The sequence below is a fragment of the Epinephelus moara genome, chromosome 6 (assembly GCF_006386435.1).
Source record: "Epinephelus moara isolate mb chromosome 6, YSFRI_EMoa_1.0, whole genome shotgun sequence".
NCBI lineage: Eukaryota > Metazoa > Chordata > Actinopteri > Perciformes > Serranidae > Epinephelus > Epinephelus moara.
In genome coordinates, this window is record NC_065511.1 from 23,685,118 (window position 1) to 23,700,552 (window position 15,435).

The window sequence follows — 15,435 nt, forward strand, 5'->3', positions numbered from 1 at the left end:
ATGTACAGTTTTAGCCCACTAACTATCCCACTATTGGCAATGGTACTATTGTACTTTCAATAAAGCAATCGTACTATCAAATTCACAAAAACTCTGTCTGAATACATTGCTCTTCTTAATGGGTTCAGTTGACTATTTAATCTGCAATTTCCTATGACCTGTATCCCAAACACACACCATGTGAAACTGTACGTGTGCAACTGTGCAGTCAATGGTTATGGACTAGTACATATTAATACCAAAATTCTAAGATAAAAACCAAAACAAACAAACAAAAACCAACCAAACAAAAACAGTTAGATGTTTGCTAAGGAGTTGTGTGACAGAGTATTTCTTGGCCAGCAGCAGTTGCCAGGAAGTCGGCAGAAATGAGAAGACAGAGAAGTTACTGCTCCTGGCTGGGAAACAGTCCTGCACATAACCATTCTTAAAAGACGAGTAATGTTTTTACACGTTTGTATAGACTAAACAAATAACAAGGTGTTAATCACTGAGATTTAGAGGTGCTGGTAGAGTGAGTATCTTTCCTTTGGACAGAGCTTCCAGTCTTTGTGTTAAGTTAAGCTAACAGGCGGCCGACCCTCGTTACATATTTACCATGCTGACATGAGACTGGTGTTGATCACCTTATCAGTGTATTTCCCATACTGTTGACCTGGTATTTGACAAGCTAGGAATGAGACTGAATAATTAACTATCTCTCTCCAGAATTACATACAGCACTTTTAAATATATTGATTAAAAACTTTACCTGTCCTAAAACAATTATGAAGGGCCCGCTGATGTCGGATCCAGAGCTGATGAATTTCCTACTTGAGGGCTTTCCATCTAACCACATCTGCCCTACACCAGACGCAGAATCCCATGTGGCACAAACTGAGTGCCATGTGTTCAGTCTGTAGTCCTGCCCTCTAAAGTCGTCATGATAGTTCCTGATCCAGAGACTTATCACATCATTTGCAGCCTCCTTGTAAATCAGAAGTGCATTGTTAGCAGAGGGTGTGGCCAAAGAGAAAAGACTGTAATCGCTACCGAGGTCTGTAAAAAACCTGTAGGCATTAAAAAGACATTATCATACATGATGATTTTTACTCTCAGAGATACAGTGGGTTGTTTCATTAGTTTTACATGTCCAATACTACCTGAGACAGACTGTTAAAGCACTCAGATTCAGTGCTGATAATACCAGCCTCACATGAGCTGAGTTGGTTTGTTGTGGGAAGGTAAACATTTTACCTGACAGATCTATAAAAAAGAGACAAATGAATTAGAGAAGATATATTCAGTGGACAGACATCTGAATATTTCTTAAAAAGAGGTTCTGAGAAGACATAAGCTGAAGCTGAAAATCAAATCACTATATTATTTGTAGTAACAAGTCTAAAACATGTTGAATATACTTCTGGACAGAGCCACACAGCTACTGCAGCTAAGATGAACTTTGTCCTCTGCCCTACCTGACCACAGCTGCTGTCTGCCTTGTTGTGTTCCTCGTGAGGCATTTGCAACATGTATATAAAAAGAATTGCAGACCTGCCAACCTGTACACAGCTTTTGTATCAAGTATGCATGATGTCATATAAGCCGGTATCGTTTGTCAGGAAACAATCTGTCTTGTGATGTTTCATTTAGCTTTTGCCTTTGTTAAATTAAAATGACATCTTTCACCTTGAGGAACAGCAGCACATTCTGTCAGCATCACCAGTAGGAGCAACAATGCCATCTAAAACAAAGACAAATACACACTGTACACAATGCTGAGAGTTAATGCAAGGACCCTAAAACTGTAACAATACTTTCACCACCAGTCTGTAATAAACTGCAAGCAGTTTGCTGTTTCTTAAATTGGTCTGCTACAATGTTTGTATATAATGCAGTTAATTCATGGGTTGATCTCACCTTGATTCTTGTTTCAGGCTGTTATGTGCAACAGTGTCTGCGAGTGTTATACTTTCACTGCTTCCTTATTGCGATTCACAGTGGTGTGTTTTCTTCTTGTCTCCTTCCTTGCATGCAATATATGGCCTCAGATTCCAGTAATTTGGAAATGTAAAATATTAATTAAGGACTCTTAAAACTGTCTTATAAGGTATACTGAACTTATAAAATTAGACTTTAAGCTGCTTCATCACAATACAAAATTAGAGCGTTTACATAATATTCACTTTATTATTTACAGTGTTCTTTTTTACATTTCATTGTTGATCTACAGAAGTTATTAAACACAATACAACTTTACAACTTCACTTCAAAACTTGTTTGATCTTGCTTTAAATACAACATAAATGAGACCACTGGGAGACAACTGAAATGAAGAATACAGAATGTGGAGCGATAGGAGACATACACAGTACTCACAAGCTACTATTGGAGAGCACACACAATGTGCAATATCTATAGAAATAATGTTCTTTGGAAAAAATAACATAAACTGATGTAATACAATTTGAACTTTGTTTTCCTCTACAGTATGGATGGATTTATGATTGCACATTAAGTACATAAAAAAAGAGAAAAGTCACTCTTTTGCAATAATATGATGAACAAATACAGCAAAAGATAATAATATCAACAACAGATTTTTAGAAAAAGATAAACAATCTTTAGGAGTTTTTTTTTTTTTTTTTTTTTTTTTGAATTTCACTCTTTTGTTTAACCTGAAAAGTTTAACAGTTGGACTCTTGCTTATTTTCTATCAGCACCCTCCCTACAGTCTGGAACTCCAGTTTCCTCCAGTTGAGCAAATTTCCCGCGGTGAAGTTCAGTTTATCCATATACCGCTTGATCATGCATGGGGAAAGGGTGTAGTCCCACATGTGGACGTCAGACAGCATGCCAACAAATGACTGATTAATGTCAAAGCCTCCGCCATGGGAATCCTGCTCCTGTGAATTTGCAGACATTGAGATAAAAGAGACATCTCTTTTATGTAATACTGTATTTTTTCTGGTGTATTCTTTGAACACATAGTAATAGTGAAAAAGATAATTAATATATTTCCCATAATGTCAACCCATTCCCGTAAAGGAGCTGTATGTAACTTTGGAGAAAGATTGTTGATTGTTGATATGTCAGACATCAGCACTTTGTGCTTGGTCCGACTACCAAACCAAAGCCTGTGTATCAGACAACTTGGAAATAAGACTGAATAATTAACTATCTCTCTCCAGAATTACATACAGCACTTTTAATAATACTGATTAAAAACTGTACCTGTCCCAAAACAATTATGAAGGGCCCGCTGATGTCGGATCCAGAGCTGATGAATTTCCTACTTGAGGGCTTTCCATCTAACCACATCTGCCCTAGTCCAGATGCAGAATCCCATGTGGCACAAACTGAGTGCCATGTGTTCAGATTGTTGTCCTGCCCTACGAAGTCTGCAGCACTATTCCTGAACCAGAGATCAATCCTATCGCTTGCACCCGTCTTGAAAATCAGAACTTCATTGGGAGCAGAGGGTGTGGCCAAAGAGAAAAGACTGTAATCTCTCCGGAGGTCTGTAAAATACCTGTAGGCATTAAAAAGACATTATCATACATGGTAATTGTTACTATAGAGATAGAGATACAATGGGTTGTTTTGTTAATTTGCATATTCAGCACTACCTGAGACAGACGGTCACATCCCTCAGATACTGTCTTGATGTTGTCAGCCTCACCTGAGCTGAGATGGTCTGTTGTGGGAAGGTGAACATTTTACCTGACAGATCTATAAAAAAGAGAGAAATTCAAAATCAGAAAATCACTGGATGAACTGTGGTAGCGGGTCTGAAACATGTTGAGTATATATTGCCATCTGTAGAACCACAACACAAGCACAGCAAAGATGAACTTTGCCCTCTGCACTACCGGCCCTCAGCTGCTGTCTGCCCTTATCATGTTCCTTGTGATTTGCCACTTCTCATAGAAAATGAATTGCAGACCAGCCAGCCTGTATGCCGAAAAGCAAAAAAAAGAAGAGGCCGTTGTCCAATCACAGTGCCAAGATACTTCCCCCCTTGCCTTCACCCACCCACGAAAACAAATATTTGCAATTGGGGATGATTGAGACTGACGCAGAGACGCGACGTGCACCTCCAAAAAATTTGCAACCACGCGTCAAGGCAATACAGACCCAACGCAGACCACAAGATCTATGATTGGTCCTTCAAACTACATCATTTCCGGCATTTCACAAGGTTTCACTTCCTGCTGCAGTACCACAACACCGCCATTTTCAAAAGTCTCTATTGTGATCAATTGGTTGAGCCATTCAACGGGCGTACAGACCATCGGCGCAGTCGCCTCTCTTCGTCGTAACATTTGTAATAAGAACATTTATTGTTCAATGTCAGTCATTTCCAGCTCCAGCAACAGTCTTTCTCTCTCGGCCGCCATCTTCACTGTGACTAGAGCAAAGCCGGAAGATGAACAAACAATGAACGAGCAACGACCAGAGACACCACAGAGTCTAGGTAGGTATATAAAAGAACACCGCACCCCCAAGCACTTTGGCGGGGAATTGCATAGCGACATAGACCAACAGGACGCAGAACTATGATCGGCACACAGCAACTGCGGAGTGTATGGAGAAGCATAAAGAAACTTTGAGTTAATGGTAGCCTAACATTACGAATGAATTTGAAAACTAGCCTGCTTGTCATTTAAGTTGGTAAAGTAAGCTGTCCTTGTGTCACATATGGTAATTGCCAGGATTCACATAGGTGTTTTTTTAGCCACAGCATCTTTTTACAATTGTTCCCAATGAGGACAGAGCATAAGCAACAGCATCCAGCTACCTCAAGAAAAAGTGCAGCTTCTGCACTTTGTAGAAAGGCGCTGGTGTTGTCACTGCTGCTCCTTTGGCTACTGTCTATCCTGAGCTGTATGATATCAGTCAGAAACTATCACCACGAAGCACATCAGCTGGACACTGAATGTTGCTGCTGGTAAGAGTTGTGCTTTTATCACTGCACACCTTGTAAGCTTGTTGTTAACTGTATAATCAACCCTCACTTAATATAGTGTAAGGTTACCTAGCTAACATTCGTGTCAAGATATTGCTGTTATAGAAACATACCCACATGTAGTACATTACTGAAAAAAGCACTGCGAGCACTTTATAAAGCATTGTGAAGATACATTCCCCAGTGCCCTGCAACTGCTTTTCTGAATGAGAAAAACAAGATGTGGACACATGTTCTTAATGCGACTTTCCACAGGCTATTACATAATGGCATATCTGGCTAAAAAAGGGGAATGCACGCACTACAAAAATTCCTAGAAAAAGGAATGACCATGCCTCTGACTGTCTCAATCCTTCTGGACAGTCAGCTGATATTGACACCAGTCATTGAGGATCAGCACATAGTAACTGAACTTGGAATGATATGTAATTTCAGAGCAATGTTTATATATTGGCAAGTAAAATAAAAAAGATAAAATTACACCAACAAATGGCAATACATATGCACGTATCTGTCTTGTGATGTTTCTTTTTGCTTTTCATGTTGAGAAATTAAAAAGATTTTTTTTTACCTTGAGGAAGAGCAGCACATGCTGTCAGCATCACCAGTAGGAGCAACAATGCCATCTAATACAAAGACAAATACACACAATACAAAATGCTGAGTGTTAATGCAAGGATAATAATACTGTAAAACCTTCTCTACCAGTGTGTAACAGACTGCAAGAAGTTTTCTGTTTCTTTAATTGGTCTGCTACAATATAGAGTACAGGTAGAAGGGGGGAACATGGTTGTATAGTGCAGTCATGTTAAATTCCACTATTTTCCAGTCATGTGTTGATCTTACCTTGAGTCCTGTGTCAGAATATTGTGTGCAACAGTGTATGGGAGTGCGAGTTTTATAATTTCGCTGCTTCCTCGTTTCAGTTATTAGCTGTGTGTTTTTCTCTTGTCTCCTTCCTTGTACAATTTATGGCTTCAGATTCCAGTAATTTGGAAATGTGGAATATTAACTAAGGGCTCCTAAAACTGTCTTATTAGGCTTATAAAACTTATCAAAATAGACTTTGAGCTGCTTAGTCACAACGCAAAATGAAAAACAAACAAGATAAGTCAGAACCGTAAACAACACAATTACATTTAATAATGGAAGCAGGTGTTTTTTAACCATGGTATTGGTGTTCCTGTATAAATGGCAAATTCTGTTGGTCAGTAAGTATTTGTGGGTCCCTTGACCCCTTGACTCTATGCTTACTGTAGTGCCACAAGCAGGTTCATATTAGTGGTTTTGAGTGAAATGACATGGAAAGATTGCCACGAAATTTGGCACAGACAGTCCGGACAAGATTATCTTAACTCCTCTGACAGTACAGCCTTATCTCACTTCGTCAAACAACAAGGACAGACCGCTCACATGTACGTCTGCGTTTATCTTTTTATTACATTTATTCATTGTTTCACTTCCTCAAGATAACCATCAACATAATGTGTATTATTTTTGTGGTTATTTATTATATACTCAAGGACAACTCTCCACCTTCTTGAACAGCTTGCTGACATGCTTAAGTAAGATAGTGAACATGGTAAACATTAAATGAGAAGTCTGGCACGTTTTAGGCGGATATCCCATCAGCTAAAGCAATAAATTCCTCAGTGCGTGCTGCATTGACGGCAGTTTCCTTCTTGCACAGCCGTCATTTCAGTGCCTACATGTACAAGGATGCATTGCGCCCAAACTGCTGAAGCTCAAAACCCAAGTACTTATATGTAGTAGTTACATGTGATTATTTGGTACTTTAATTTTGCAGCATTGTCGATGAAAGCAAACAAATTTGTCCACGCACTACTAAATTTTCTTTTTTCCCCTGAGACTTTTCCCTTTTTGGATTTAGAGCCCATAGCTAGCCTAGTTAGGAAGACTCAAGACTACTGTAGCCATCACTAGTGATATCTTAACAGAGTTTTGATTCAGATGTGATCAACACTGCTTTGTTTAACCATTTGATCTCAGTATTTTCAGCCTCTGTTCTTACAATACAGGAAACAATATGGCAACCACTTGTTGTCGACAAAATATCATAGAACAACCAAAAAGTAATACAATAGGCTGCAGTAACAGAATATATGTTTATATTTGATCAGCTCTGCCTAGTTGTACCTTTTGATTATAGTTATGTCTAGCTCTTCTCTTTGTGTCTGTGGCAGCAGCATATGAAAATGCAGAAGTGTAATCTATAGTTCACAGTCCCTGTGACATGACTTTTTTCACTACTGGGATGTTAATCTTTAGGTCAGCTAACATTTGGTGTGGTGGCTGCATACGAAAATGCAGATGTACAATCTATAGTTCCAGGCCCTCAGGAAGTGGCTGGGCTTTGAAGCCTATTTACATAGCAGCCAAACCGTAATTTTACCAGCATGCTTGCTTGACCAGAAGTAGCTGGCTCAGCCGGCGGAAGTCTCTACTCTGTCTGCTCTATGGGCCGCGCAGTCAAAGCTATTCAGTGAAGAATGGGACACGCTTTCTCACCCAACAGGAGCTGTGGGGTATTACACAATACACAATGTAACTGAAGCTGCAATGTTGGAGGGTCACACTAGATGGCGCTAGAAATAAAGGGATGGTGTCCGCTCAGGTGCTTTTTGGGTGCACTCAGTTTCCAGTAATTTGGAAATGTAAAATATTGACTAAGGACTCTTAAAACTGTCTCATAAGGTAAACTAAACTTATGAAATTAGACTTTGAGCTGCTTCATCACAGTACAAAATTAGTGTTTACATAATATTCACTTTATTATTTACAGTGTTCTTTTTTACATTTCATTGTTGAGCTACATTAAACACAATACAACTTTACAACTTCATTTCAAAACTTTAAATACAACACTATTAAGACCATTGGAAGAAAAGTGAAATGAAGAATAGAGAATGTGGAGCAATCAAAAGAGGAGGCATACACTGATCAGCCAAAACATTAAAAGTAACGTTGATCATTTTGTTACAATACAATGTTCTCCTGGAGAACTTTTGGTCCAGAAATTCATGAGGATGCCACTTAATGGGCTTCACCCACCCAAACACCTCTGCAGATCAAGTTTCACTCCTTATGGCAGCAGAACTTCCCAGATGGCAGTGGCCCCCAGCAAGAAAATGCACCATGCTGCACTCCAGAAACTGCTCAGGAATGGCCCAAGGAATGTAAGAAAGAGCTAAAGAGCTTAGCCCACAGCATTGTTTGGGTGGGTGGAGGGCATCAAGTGGCATCCACATGAATGCCATGACAAAATGGTCTCCCAGCAGAACATTGCATTGTACCAAAATGATCAATGTTACTCACTTCACCCACCACTGGTTTTAATGTTTTTGCTTTTTGGTATATACAGTACTCCTAGCTACTGCCGAGAGGCACACACAATGCGAAATATCTATAAAAATAATATTCTTTGAAAAAAATAACATAATGCAATATAATTTGAACTTGTTTTCATCTACAGTATGGTCGGTTTTAATTTCACAATCACACATTCATCTCGCAAAGTTAGCTTTGGTTGGGTTTATGATTGTACAGTAAGTACATGAAAAAAAGATAAAGAAAAGTCATTCTTTTGCAATAATATGATAAACAAATAAAGCACAAGATAATATTATCAACAACAGATTTTTTTTATAAAAGATAAACAATCTTTAGGAGTAAGGAGGAGTTGTTGTTTTTAAAAAAAATCATTTTCATTGATTTTTTTAACCTGAAAAGTTTAACAATAGGGCTCTTGTTTATCTTCTATCAGCACCCTCCCTACAGTCTGGAACTCCAGTTTCCTCCAGTTGAGCAAATTTCCCGGGGTGAAGTTCAGATAATCCGCGTAGTCCTGGATCTGGCATTGGGAAAGGGTGTGGTCCCACATGTGGACGTCAGACAGCATGCCAACAAAAGACTGATTAATGTCAAAGCCTCCGCCATGGGAATCCTGGTCCTGTGAATTTGCAGACATTGAGATAAGAGAGACAGCTGTTTTATATAATACTGTATTTTTTCTGGTGTATTCTTTGAACACATAGTAATAGTGAAAAAGATAATTAATATATTTCCCATAATGTCAACCCATTCCTGTAAAGGAGACATCAGCACTTTGTGCTTGGTCCGACTACCAAACCAAAGCCTGTGTATCAGACATCCTGGCAATAAGACTGAATAATTAACTATCTCTCTCCAGAATTACATACAGCACTTTTAAGTATATTGATTAAAAACTGTACCTGTCCCAAAACAATTATGAAGGGCCCGCTGATGTCGGATCCAGAGCTGATGAATTTCCTACTTGAGGGCTTTCCATCTAACCACATCTGCCCTACACCAGACGCAGAATCCCATGTGGCACAAACTGAGTGCCATGTGTTCAGTCTGTAGTCCTGCCCTCTGAAGTCTGCAGCACTATTCCTGATCGCGAGATAAATCTGATCGCTTGCAGCCCACTTGTAAATCAGAAGTGCATTGTCAGCAGAGGGTGTGGCCAAAGAGAAAAGACTGCAATCTCTACCGAGGTCTGTAAAATACCTGTAGGCATGAAAAAGACATTATCATACATGATGATTTTCACTTTCAGAAATACAGTGGGTTGTTTCATTAATTTGCATATTCAGCACTACCTGAGACAGACGGTCACAGCCCTCAGATACTGTCTTGATGTTGTCAGCCTCACCTGAGCTGAGTTGGTTTGTAGTGGGAAGGTGAACATTTTACCTGACAGATCTATAAAAAAGAGAGAAATTTAAAATCAGAATGTGATAGGTAAATTCTTAAAGTTTCCAGTAATGAACTAATAAAATCACTAGATGAATTGTGGTAGCAGGTCTGAAACTTGTATGACAGTGTATGTTGCCATCTGTAGAACCACAACACAAGCACAGCAAAGATGAACTTTGCCCTCTGCACTACCTGCCCTCAGCTGCTGTCTGCCCTTATCATGTTCCTTGTGACCTGTATGCAATTTGTGTAGCAGGTATGTATTCTGGCATATGTGCTGGAATGATTTGTCACCTTGAAGGACGCAAAAAGTTATTGATGGCTTGTGAGTTTGACCAGGTGTACAGTACCAAAGTCTTAAAGCAGGAAGTAGCAGCAATACACCAACAAGCATCGAGTATGCCAAAAAGCAAAATAAGAGACTGACCAATCACAGCACAGGATTCTTCCCCTCTTGTCTTCACCCACCCAGAAAACTAATTTTTGCAATCGGGGATGATTGAAAAATATTTAATGTCGTTTTTAGAGACAGTAGCCAGGATATGCAAATCGAGAGCAACACTTTTGACCTTGATTTTATCCCACTCATATCCCATTCTCACTCCAGTGACTGGTTCCATACACGAGGAACAGTCTTTGAACTTCTTTGCAAAGGTAAATGAACTGAAGTGGAGTGGACAAAGTTAACGTTAGCCTAACATTACGAATGAATTTGAAAGCTAGCTTGCTTGTCATTTAGGTTGGTAAAGTAAGCTGTCCTTGTGCCTCTGCATGTCCAGACTTCTCCATCATTCCTTCTGGACAGTCAGCTGACATTGACATCAGTAATTGAGAATCCGCACATAGTAATTGAACTTGGAATGATAGGCTATGTAAGAATAAAATGACACCATAAAATTGCAATACTAGGTATCCAGGTATATGCAGAGTGAAAATAACATGAAGTGCTTGTGTTGGCATAAGATCTGATTTTGGCCGCACATGTAGATGAGCTGAAAATGTTTTCAGCACAAGGTGGCATTTCAAGATCTCTTCAAAGTTGGCAAGTCTGTCTCCCCTCGCCCTACCTTGGACTTATTTACTTATCCTGACTGCTGACTTGTTACTGAAGGTAAGGCTGCAAACTGACCAAGTAATTGTCTTCATAGATATTTAATATTATACTTTTGTTCTGTATTGATATCCCTAAATTAATTTAAAAAAGGATTATGTCTATGGACAAAATTGGTAATTGACTTGAGCTAAATATTTGACATTGTTGCTATTAATATAAAGGTCATGTTTGTTTCATCCTGTTACAGTAAAAAAAAAAAAAACTTAAAATACTCAAAAGAGTGTACATAGAGGTAACAAAATCAAAGATTATTAAGCTCCTGTAAGACAGACACATTTGCATGTAGCTGTCTTGCGATGGTTCATTTTGCTTTTCACAATGTGAAAGTAAAAAGTTTTGTTTGTTTTTTTCACCTTGAGGAGCAGCAGCACATGCTGTCAGCATCACCAGTAGGAGCAACAATGCCATCTATTACAAAGACAAACACACACAATACAAAATGCTGAGGGTTAATGCAAGGATAATAATACTGTAAAACCTTCTCTACCAGTGTGTAACAGACTGCAAGAAGTTTTCTGTTTCTTAAATTGGTCTGCTACAATATAGAGTACAGGTAGAAGAGGGGAACATGTTGCAGTCATGTTAAATTCCTCTATTTTCCAGTCATGTGTTGATCTTACCTTGAGTCCTGTGTCAGAATGTTGTGTGCAACAGTGTATGGGAGTGCGAGTTTTATACTTTTGCTGCTTCCTCATTTCAGTTATTAGCTGTGTGTTTTTCTCTTGTCTCCTTCCGTGTACAATATATGGCTTCAGATTCCAGTTATTTGGAAATGTGGAATATTAACTAAGGGCTCCTAAAACTGTCTTATTAGGCTTATAAAACTTATCAAAATAGACTTTGAGCTGCTTAGTCACAACACAAAATGAAAAACAAACAAGATAAGTCAGAACCGTAAACAACACAATTACATTTAATAATGGAAGCAGGTGTTTTTTAACCATGGTATTGGTGTTCCTGTATAAATGGCAAATTCTGTTGGTCAGTCAGTATTTGTGTGTCCCATAGCTTGGTTGACCCCTTGACTTTATGCCTACTGTAGTGCCACAAGCAGGTTCATATTAGTGGTTTTGAGTGAAATGACATGGATAGATTGCCACGAAATTTGGCACAGACAGTCCGGACAAGATTACCTGAACTCCTCTGACAGTACAGCCTTATCTCACTTCCTCAAACAACAAGGACAGACCGCTCACATGTACGTCTGCGTTTATCTTTTTATTACATTTATTCATTGTTTCACATCCTCAAGATAACCATCAACATAGTGTATATTATTTTTGTGTTTTTTTATTATATACTCAAGGACAAAAGATAGTGAACATGGTAAACATTAAATGAGAAGTTTGGCACATCTCAAGTAGATATCCCATCAGTGTTGATGGTAAATGCAGTCAGTTGTGGCAATAAATTCCTCAGTGCGTGCTGCATTGACAGCAGTTTCCGTCTTGCACAGCCGTCATTTCAGTGCCTACATGTACAAGGATGCATTGCGCCCGAACTGCTGAAGCTCAAAACCCAAGTACTTATATGTAGTAGTTACATGTGATTATCTGGTACTTATCGATGATTCACAGCAGTGTGTTTTCTTCTTGTCTCCTTCCTTGCAATATTAACTAAGGACTCTTAAAAGGATTATACTCTTACAGGGTACACTTACCATACAAAATTAGGCTTTGAGCAGCTTCGTCACAATACAAAATTAGAGTGTTTACATGATATTCACTTTTTTATTTACAGTATCCTTTGTTACATTTCATTGTTGAGCTACAGACGTTATTAAACACAATACAACTTTACTTCAAAACTTGTTTGATCTTGCTTTAAATACAACACAATTGAGACCATTGGGAGACAACTGAAATGAAGAATACAGAATGTGGAGCGATCAAAAGAGGAGACATATACAGTACTCACAAGCTACTACTGAGGAGCACACACAATGTGTAATATCTATACAAATAGTATTCTTTGGAAAAATAGCACATACTGATGCAATACAATTTGAACTTTGTTTTCATCGGTTTTCGGTTGGTTTTAATTTCACAATCACAAATTCACTTTGGAAAGTTAGCTTCGACTGGATTTATGATTGCACAGTAAGTACATTAAAGAAAAAGAAAAAGTCATTCTTTGCAATAATATGATGAACAAATATAGCAAAAGATAATAATATTAACAACAGATTTTTAAAACATGATAAACAATCTTTGGAGTTAGGAGGATTTGTTTTTTTTTGTTTAACCTGAAAAGTTTAACAGTAGGGCTCTTGTTTATCTTCTATCAGCACTCTTCCTTTACTCAGGAACTCCGGTGTCCTCCAGTTGAGCAAATTTCCCGGGGTGAAGGTCAGATAATAATTCTGGATCTAGCATTGGGAAAGGGTGTAGTCCCACATGTGGACGTCAGACAGCATGCCAACAAAAGACTGATTAATGTCAAAGCCTCCGCCATGTGAATCCTGCTCCTGTGAATTTGCAGACATTGAGATAAGAGAGACATCTCTTTTATATAATACTGTATTTTTTCTGGTGTATTCTTTGAACACATAGTAATAGTGAAAAAGATAATTAATATATTTCCCATAATGTCTCAATCAATTCAATCAATTTTATTTATAAAGCCCAATATCACAAATCACAGGGCTTTACAGCATACGACATCCCTCTGTCCTTATGACCCTCGCAGCGATGTATGCAATTTGTGTAGCAGGTATGCATTCTGGTATATATTATGCATGTCACAGTCTGCTTCTCTCCCTCACCTGCTTCTGGTAAATTTCCATTCACCTGCACCCTGCTAGCCAGCCACGCCCCCCCTCATTAAGACAACCCCTCTCACCTGCCTCCACAGCTGCAGCTCATCAGCCTATCTGCCTGGTATTTAAGCCTCTCCAGCACACACACTCTTTGCCAGATTGTTCTTCAACTTCATGCAAGACATTCCAGCACTCACTCTTGGCTTGATTTCCCAGTACCGACCCTGCTTGTGCTTGTTGTCCTGGTAATCACCTCAGCCTTCTTTCTCCGACTCTGAGTCCTGCCTGCTCCCTTCTTGGTTCTCGTCTGCTCAGCTCTGTGGCTGCACAGTGCTACACCAATCCTGCTTACCTCAGCTCTCCTCGTTCGGCAAGTTACTTCAGTCTTCACTCTACTACCAGCCTCAAGAGAAACCCACCTGCACTCACGGTACAGTCCCCAACTCTCAGACTGCTCAAGTGCCTGCTCTCGGCTCACTCACTCACCGCTGAAACTACAAACAAGCTAAACCCAAAGACCCCAGAGCTGTTGCCTATTTGTGTGAGCAATAAAGGTCATTACCAACTGTCTGCCTGTCTCAGTGTGCTGCATTTGGGTTCAATCACTTTCATTTCAATACTGGAATGATTTGTCTCTCTGAAGGACGCAAAAAGCTGATGACGTCATGTGAGTTTGACCAGGTGTACAGTACTTAAGTCTAACAGCTAGAGCCAACAGCAATACACCAATGAGAGTTGAGTATGCCGAAAAGCAAAAAAAAAAGAGGACGTTGTCCAATCAGTGTCAAAGGTGCTACTGTCTATCCTGAGCTGTATGATATCAGTCAGAAACTATCACCACAAAGACGTAAAAGTCCATTTGTGGGAGCGTATCAACTGGACACTGAATGTTGCTGGTGAGGGTTGTGCTTTCATCACTGTACGCGTTATAAGCTTGTTAACTGTATAGTCAGCCCTCACTTAACATAGTGTTACATTAACCAGCTAGCATTCATGTCAAGATATTGCTGTTATAGAAACCTACTCACGTGTAGCCCATCATTGAAAAAAGCACTGTGAGCACTTAATCTAAAGCATTGGGAAGAAACATTCCCCAGTGCCCTGCCACTGCTTTTCTGCATAAGTAAAACTTCATGTGGACACATGCTCTTAACGTGACTTTCCATAGGCTATTTGTAATATCAGTTATTGTAGCCAAACCTGTAATCGTAGTGTGAGGAGCAGATAATGGCATATCTGGCTAAAAGAGGGAATGCATGCACTACAAATATAAAGAATAAAATCACACCATAAAATGGCAATACTAGGTATACAGGTATTTGTAGAGTGAAAATAACATGAAGTGCTCATGTTGGCATAAGATCTGATTTTGGCTGCACATGTAGATGAGCTGAAAATGTTTTCAGCACAAAGTGGCGTTTTAAGATCTCTTCAAAGTTGGCAAGTTTGTCTCCCCTCGCCCTACTGTACCTTGGACTTGTTTATTTATCCTGACTGCAAACTGACCAAGTAATTGTCTCCATACATATTCAAGATTATGCTTTTGTTCTGTATTGTAATCTTTAAATGAATATGTCTATGGACAAAATTGATAATTCACTTGGGCTATATATTTGACATCTTACTATATAATGATGAAAACTCTGTCTGTTGGTGTCTGTCTGTGTGTCTGTTCCACGTTTTTCTCCTCACTGACTTGGTCTATCCATGTGAAATTTGGCACAGTGGTAGAGGGTCATGGGAGGATGTGAATGAAGCAATATTACATCAATTGGCCAAAGTGGGGCGCTATAGCAACCGATTGAAATTGCAAACTTTGAATGGGCATATCTCATGCTCCGTATGTCATAGAGACATGAAACTTTGCACAGAGAT

At 39.1% G+C, this 15,435-nt stretch overlaps 3 protein-coding genes across 3 annotated transcripts in view; all 3 read right to left on the reverse strand.

Annotated features, from left to right (window-relative positions):
- Positions 1 to 1,502, reverse strand: part of LOC126391739 (C-reactive protein-like) — a 4,869-nt gene extending 3,367 nt beyond the window's left edge. Inside the window, exons 1-2 of the mRNA XM_050046657.1 lie at positions 1,458 to 1,502; positions 752 to 967 (exon numbers count right to left, since the gene is read on the reverse strand). Coding sequence (XP_049902614.1) covers positions 752 to 967; positions 1,458 to 1,502 — 261 coding nt within the window. The remainder of the gene's footprint in view (positions 1 to 751; positions 968 to 1,457) is intronic.
- Positions 1,503 to 2,378: 876 nt separating this feature from the next.
- LOC126392422 (C-reactive protein-like) lies at positions 2,379 to 5,815 on the reverse strand. Its single transcript, XM_050047804.1, has 5 exons — positions 5,795 to 5,815; positions 5,520 to 5,574; positions 3,609 to 3,711; positions 3,214 to 3,511; positions 2,379 to 2,885 (listed from the first exon to the last, which is right to left on the reverse strand). Exons 2-5 carry the CDS (start codon positions 5,572 to 5,574, stop codon positions 2,667 to 2,669), a joined length of 675 nt encoding a protein of 224 aa, XP_049903761.1. The 5' UTR covers positions 5,795 to 5,815; the 3' UTR covers positions 2,379 to 2,666.
- Positions 5,816 to 7,715: 1,900 nt separating this feature from the next.
- On the reverse strand, positions 7,716 to 11,496 carry LOC126392420 (C-reactive protein-like). The gene is made up of 5 exons (XM_050047803.1): positions 11,423 to 11,496; positions 11,156 to 11,210; positions 9,592 to 9,694; positions 9,202 to 9,499; positions 7,716 to 8,918 (listed from the first exon to the last, which is right to left on the reverse strand). The coding sequence occupies exons 2-5, from the start codon at positions 11,208 to 11,210 to the stop codon at positions 8,700 to 8,702; spliced, it is 675 nt and encodes a 224-aa protein (XP_049903760.1). The 5' UTR covers positions 11,423 to 11,496; the 3' UTR covers positions 7,716 to 8,699.
- Positions 11,497 to 15,435: the final 3,939 nt, after the last annotated feature.

What these genes read in the sequence shown, in the direction of transcription:
- LOC126392420 (XM_050047803.1), bottom strand. Translation starts at nt 11,210, where the DNA reads ATGGCATTGTTGCTCCTACTGGTGATGCTGACAGCATGTGCTGCTGCT. An exon ending in ATGTGCTGCTGCTCCTCAAG is followed by an intron (nt 9,695 to 11,155) that starts GTGAAAAAAACA and finishes TCTTTTTTATAG; the next exon opens with ATCTGTCAGGTAAAATGTTC. An exon ending in TCATAATTGTTTTGGGACAG is followed by an intron (nt 8,919 to 9,201) that starts GTACAGTTTTTA and finishes GCAAATTCACAG; the next exon opens with GACCAGGATTCCCATGGCGG.
- LOC126392422 (XM_050047804.1), bottom strand. Translation starts at nt 5,574, where the DNA reads ATGGCATTGTTGCTCCTACTGGTGATGCTGACAGCATGTGCTGCTCTT. An exon ending in ATGTGCTGCTCTTCCTCAAG is followed by an intron (nt 3,712 to 5,519) that starts GTAAAAAAAAAT and finishes TCTTTTTTATAG; the next exon opens with ATCTGTCAGGTAAAATGTTC. An exon ending in GATGTGACCGTCTGTCTCAG is followed by an intron (nt 3,512 to 3,608) that starts GTAGTGCTGAAT and finishes TAATGCCTACAG; the next exon opens with GTATTTTACAGACCTCCGGA.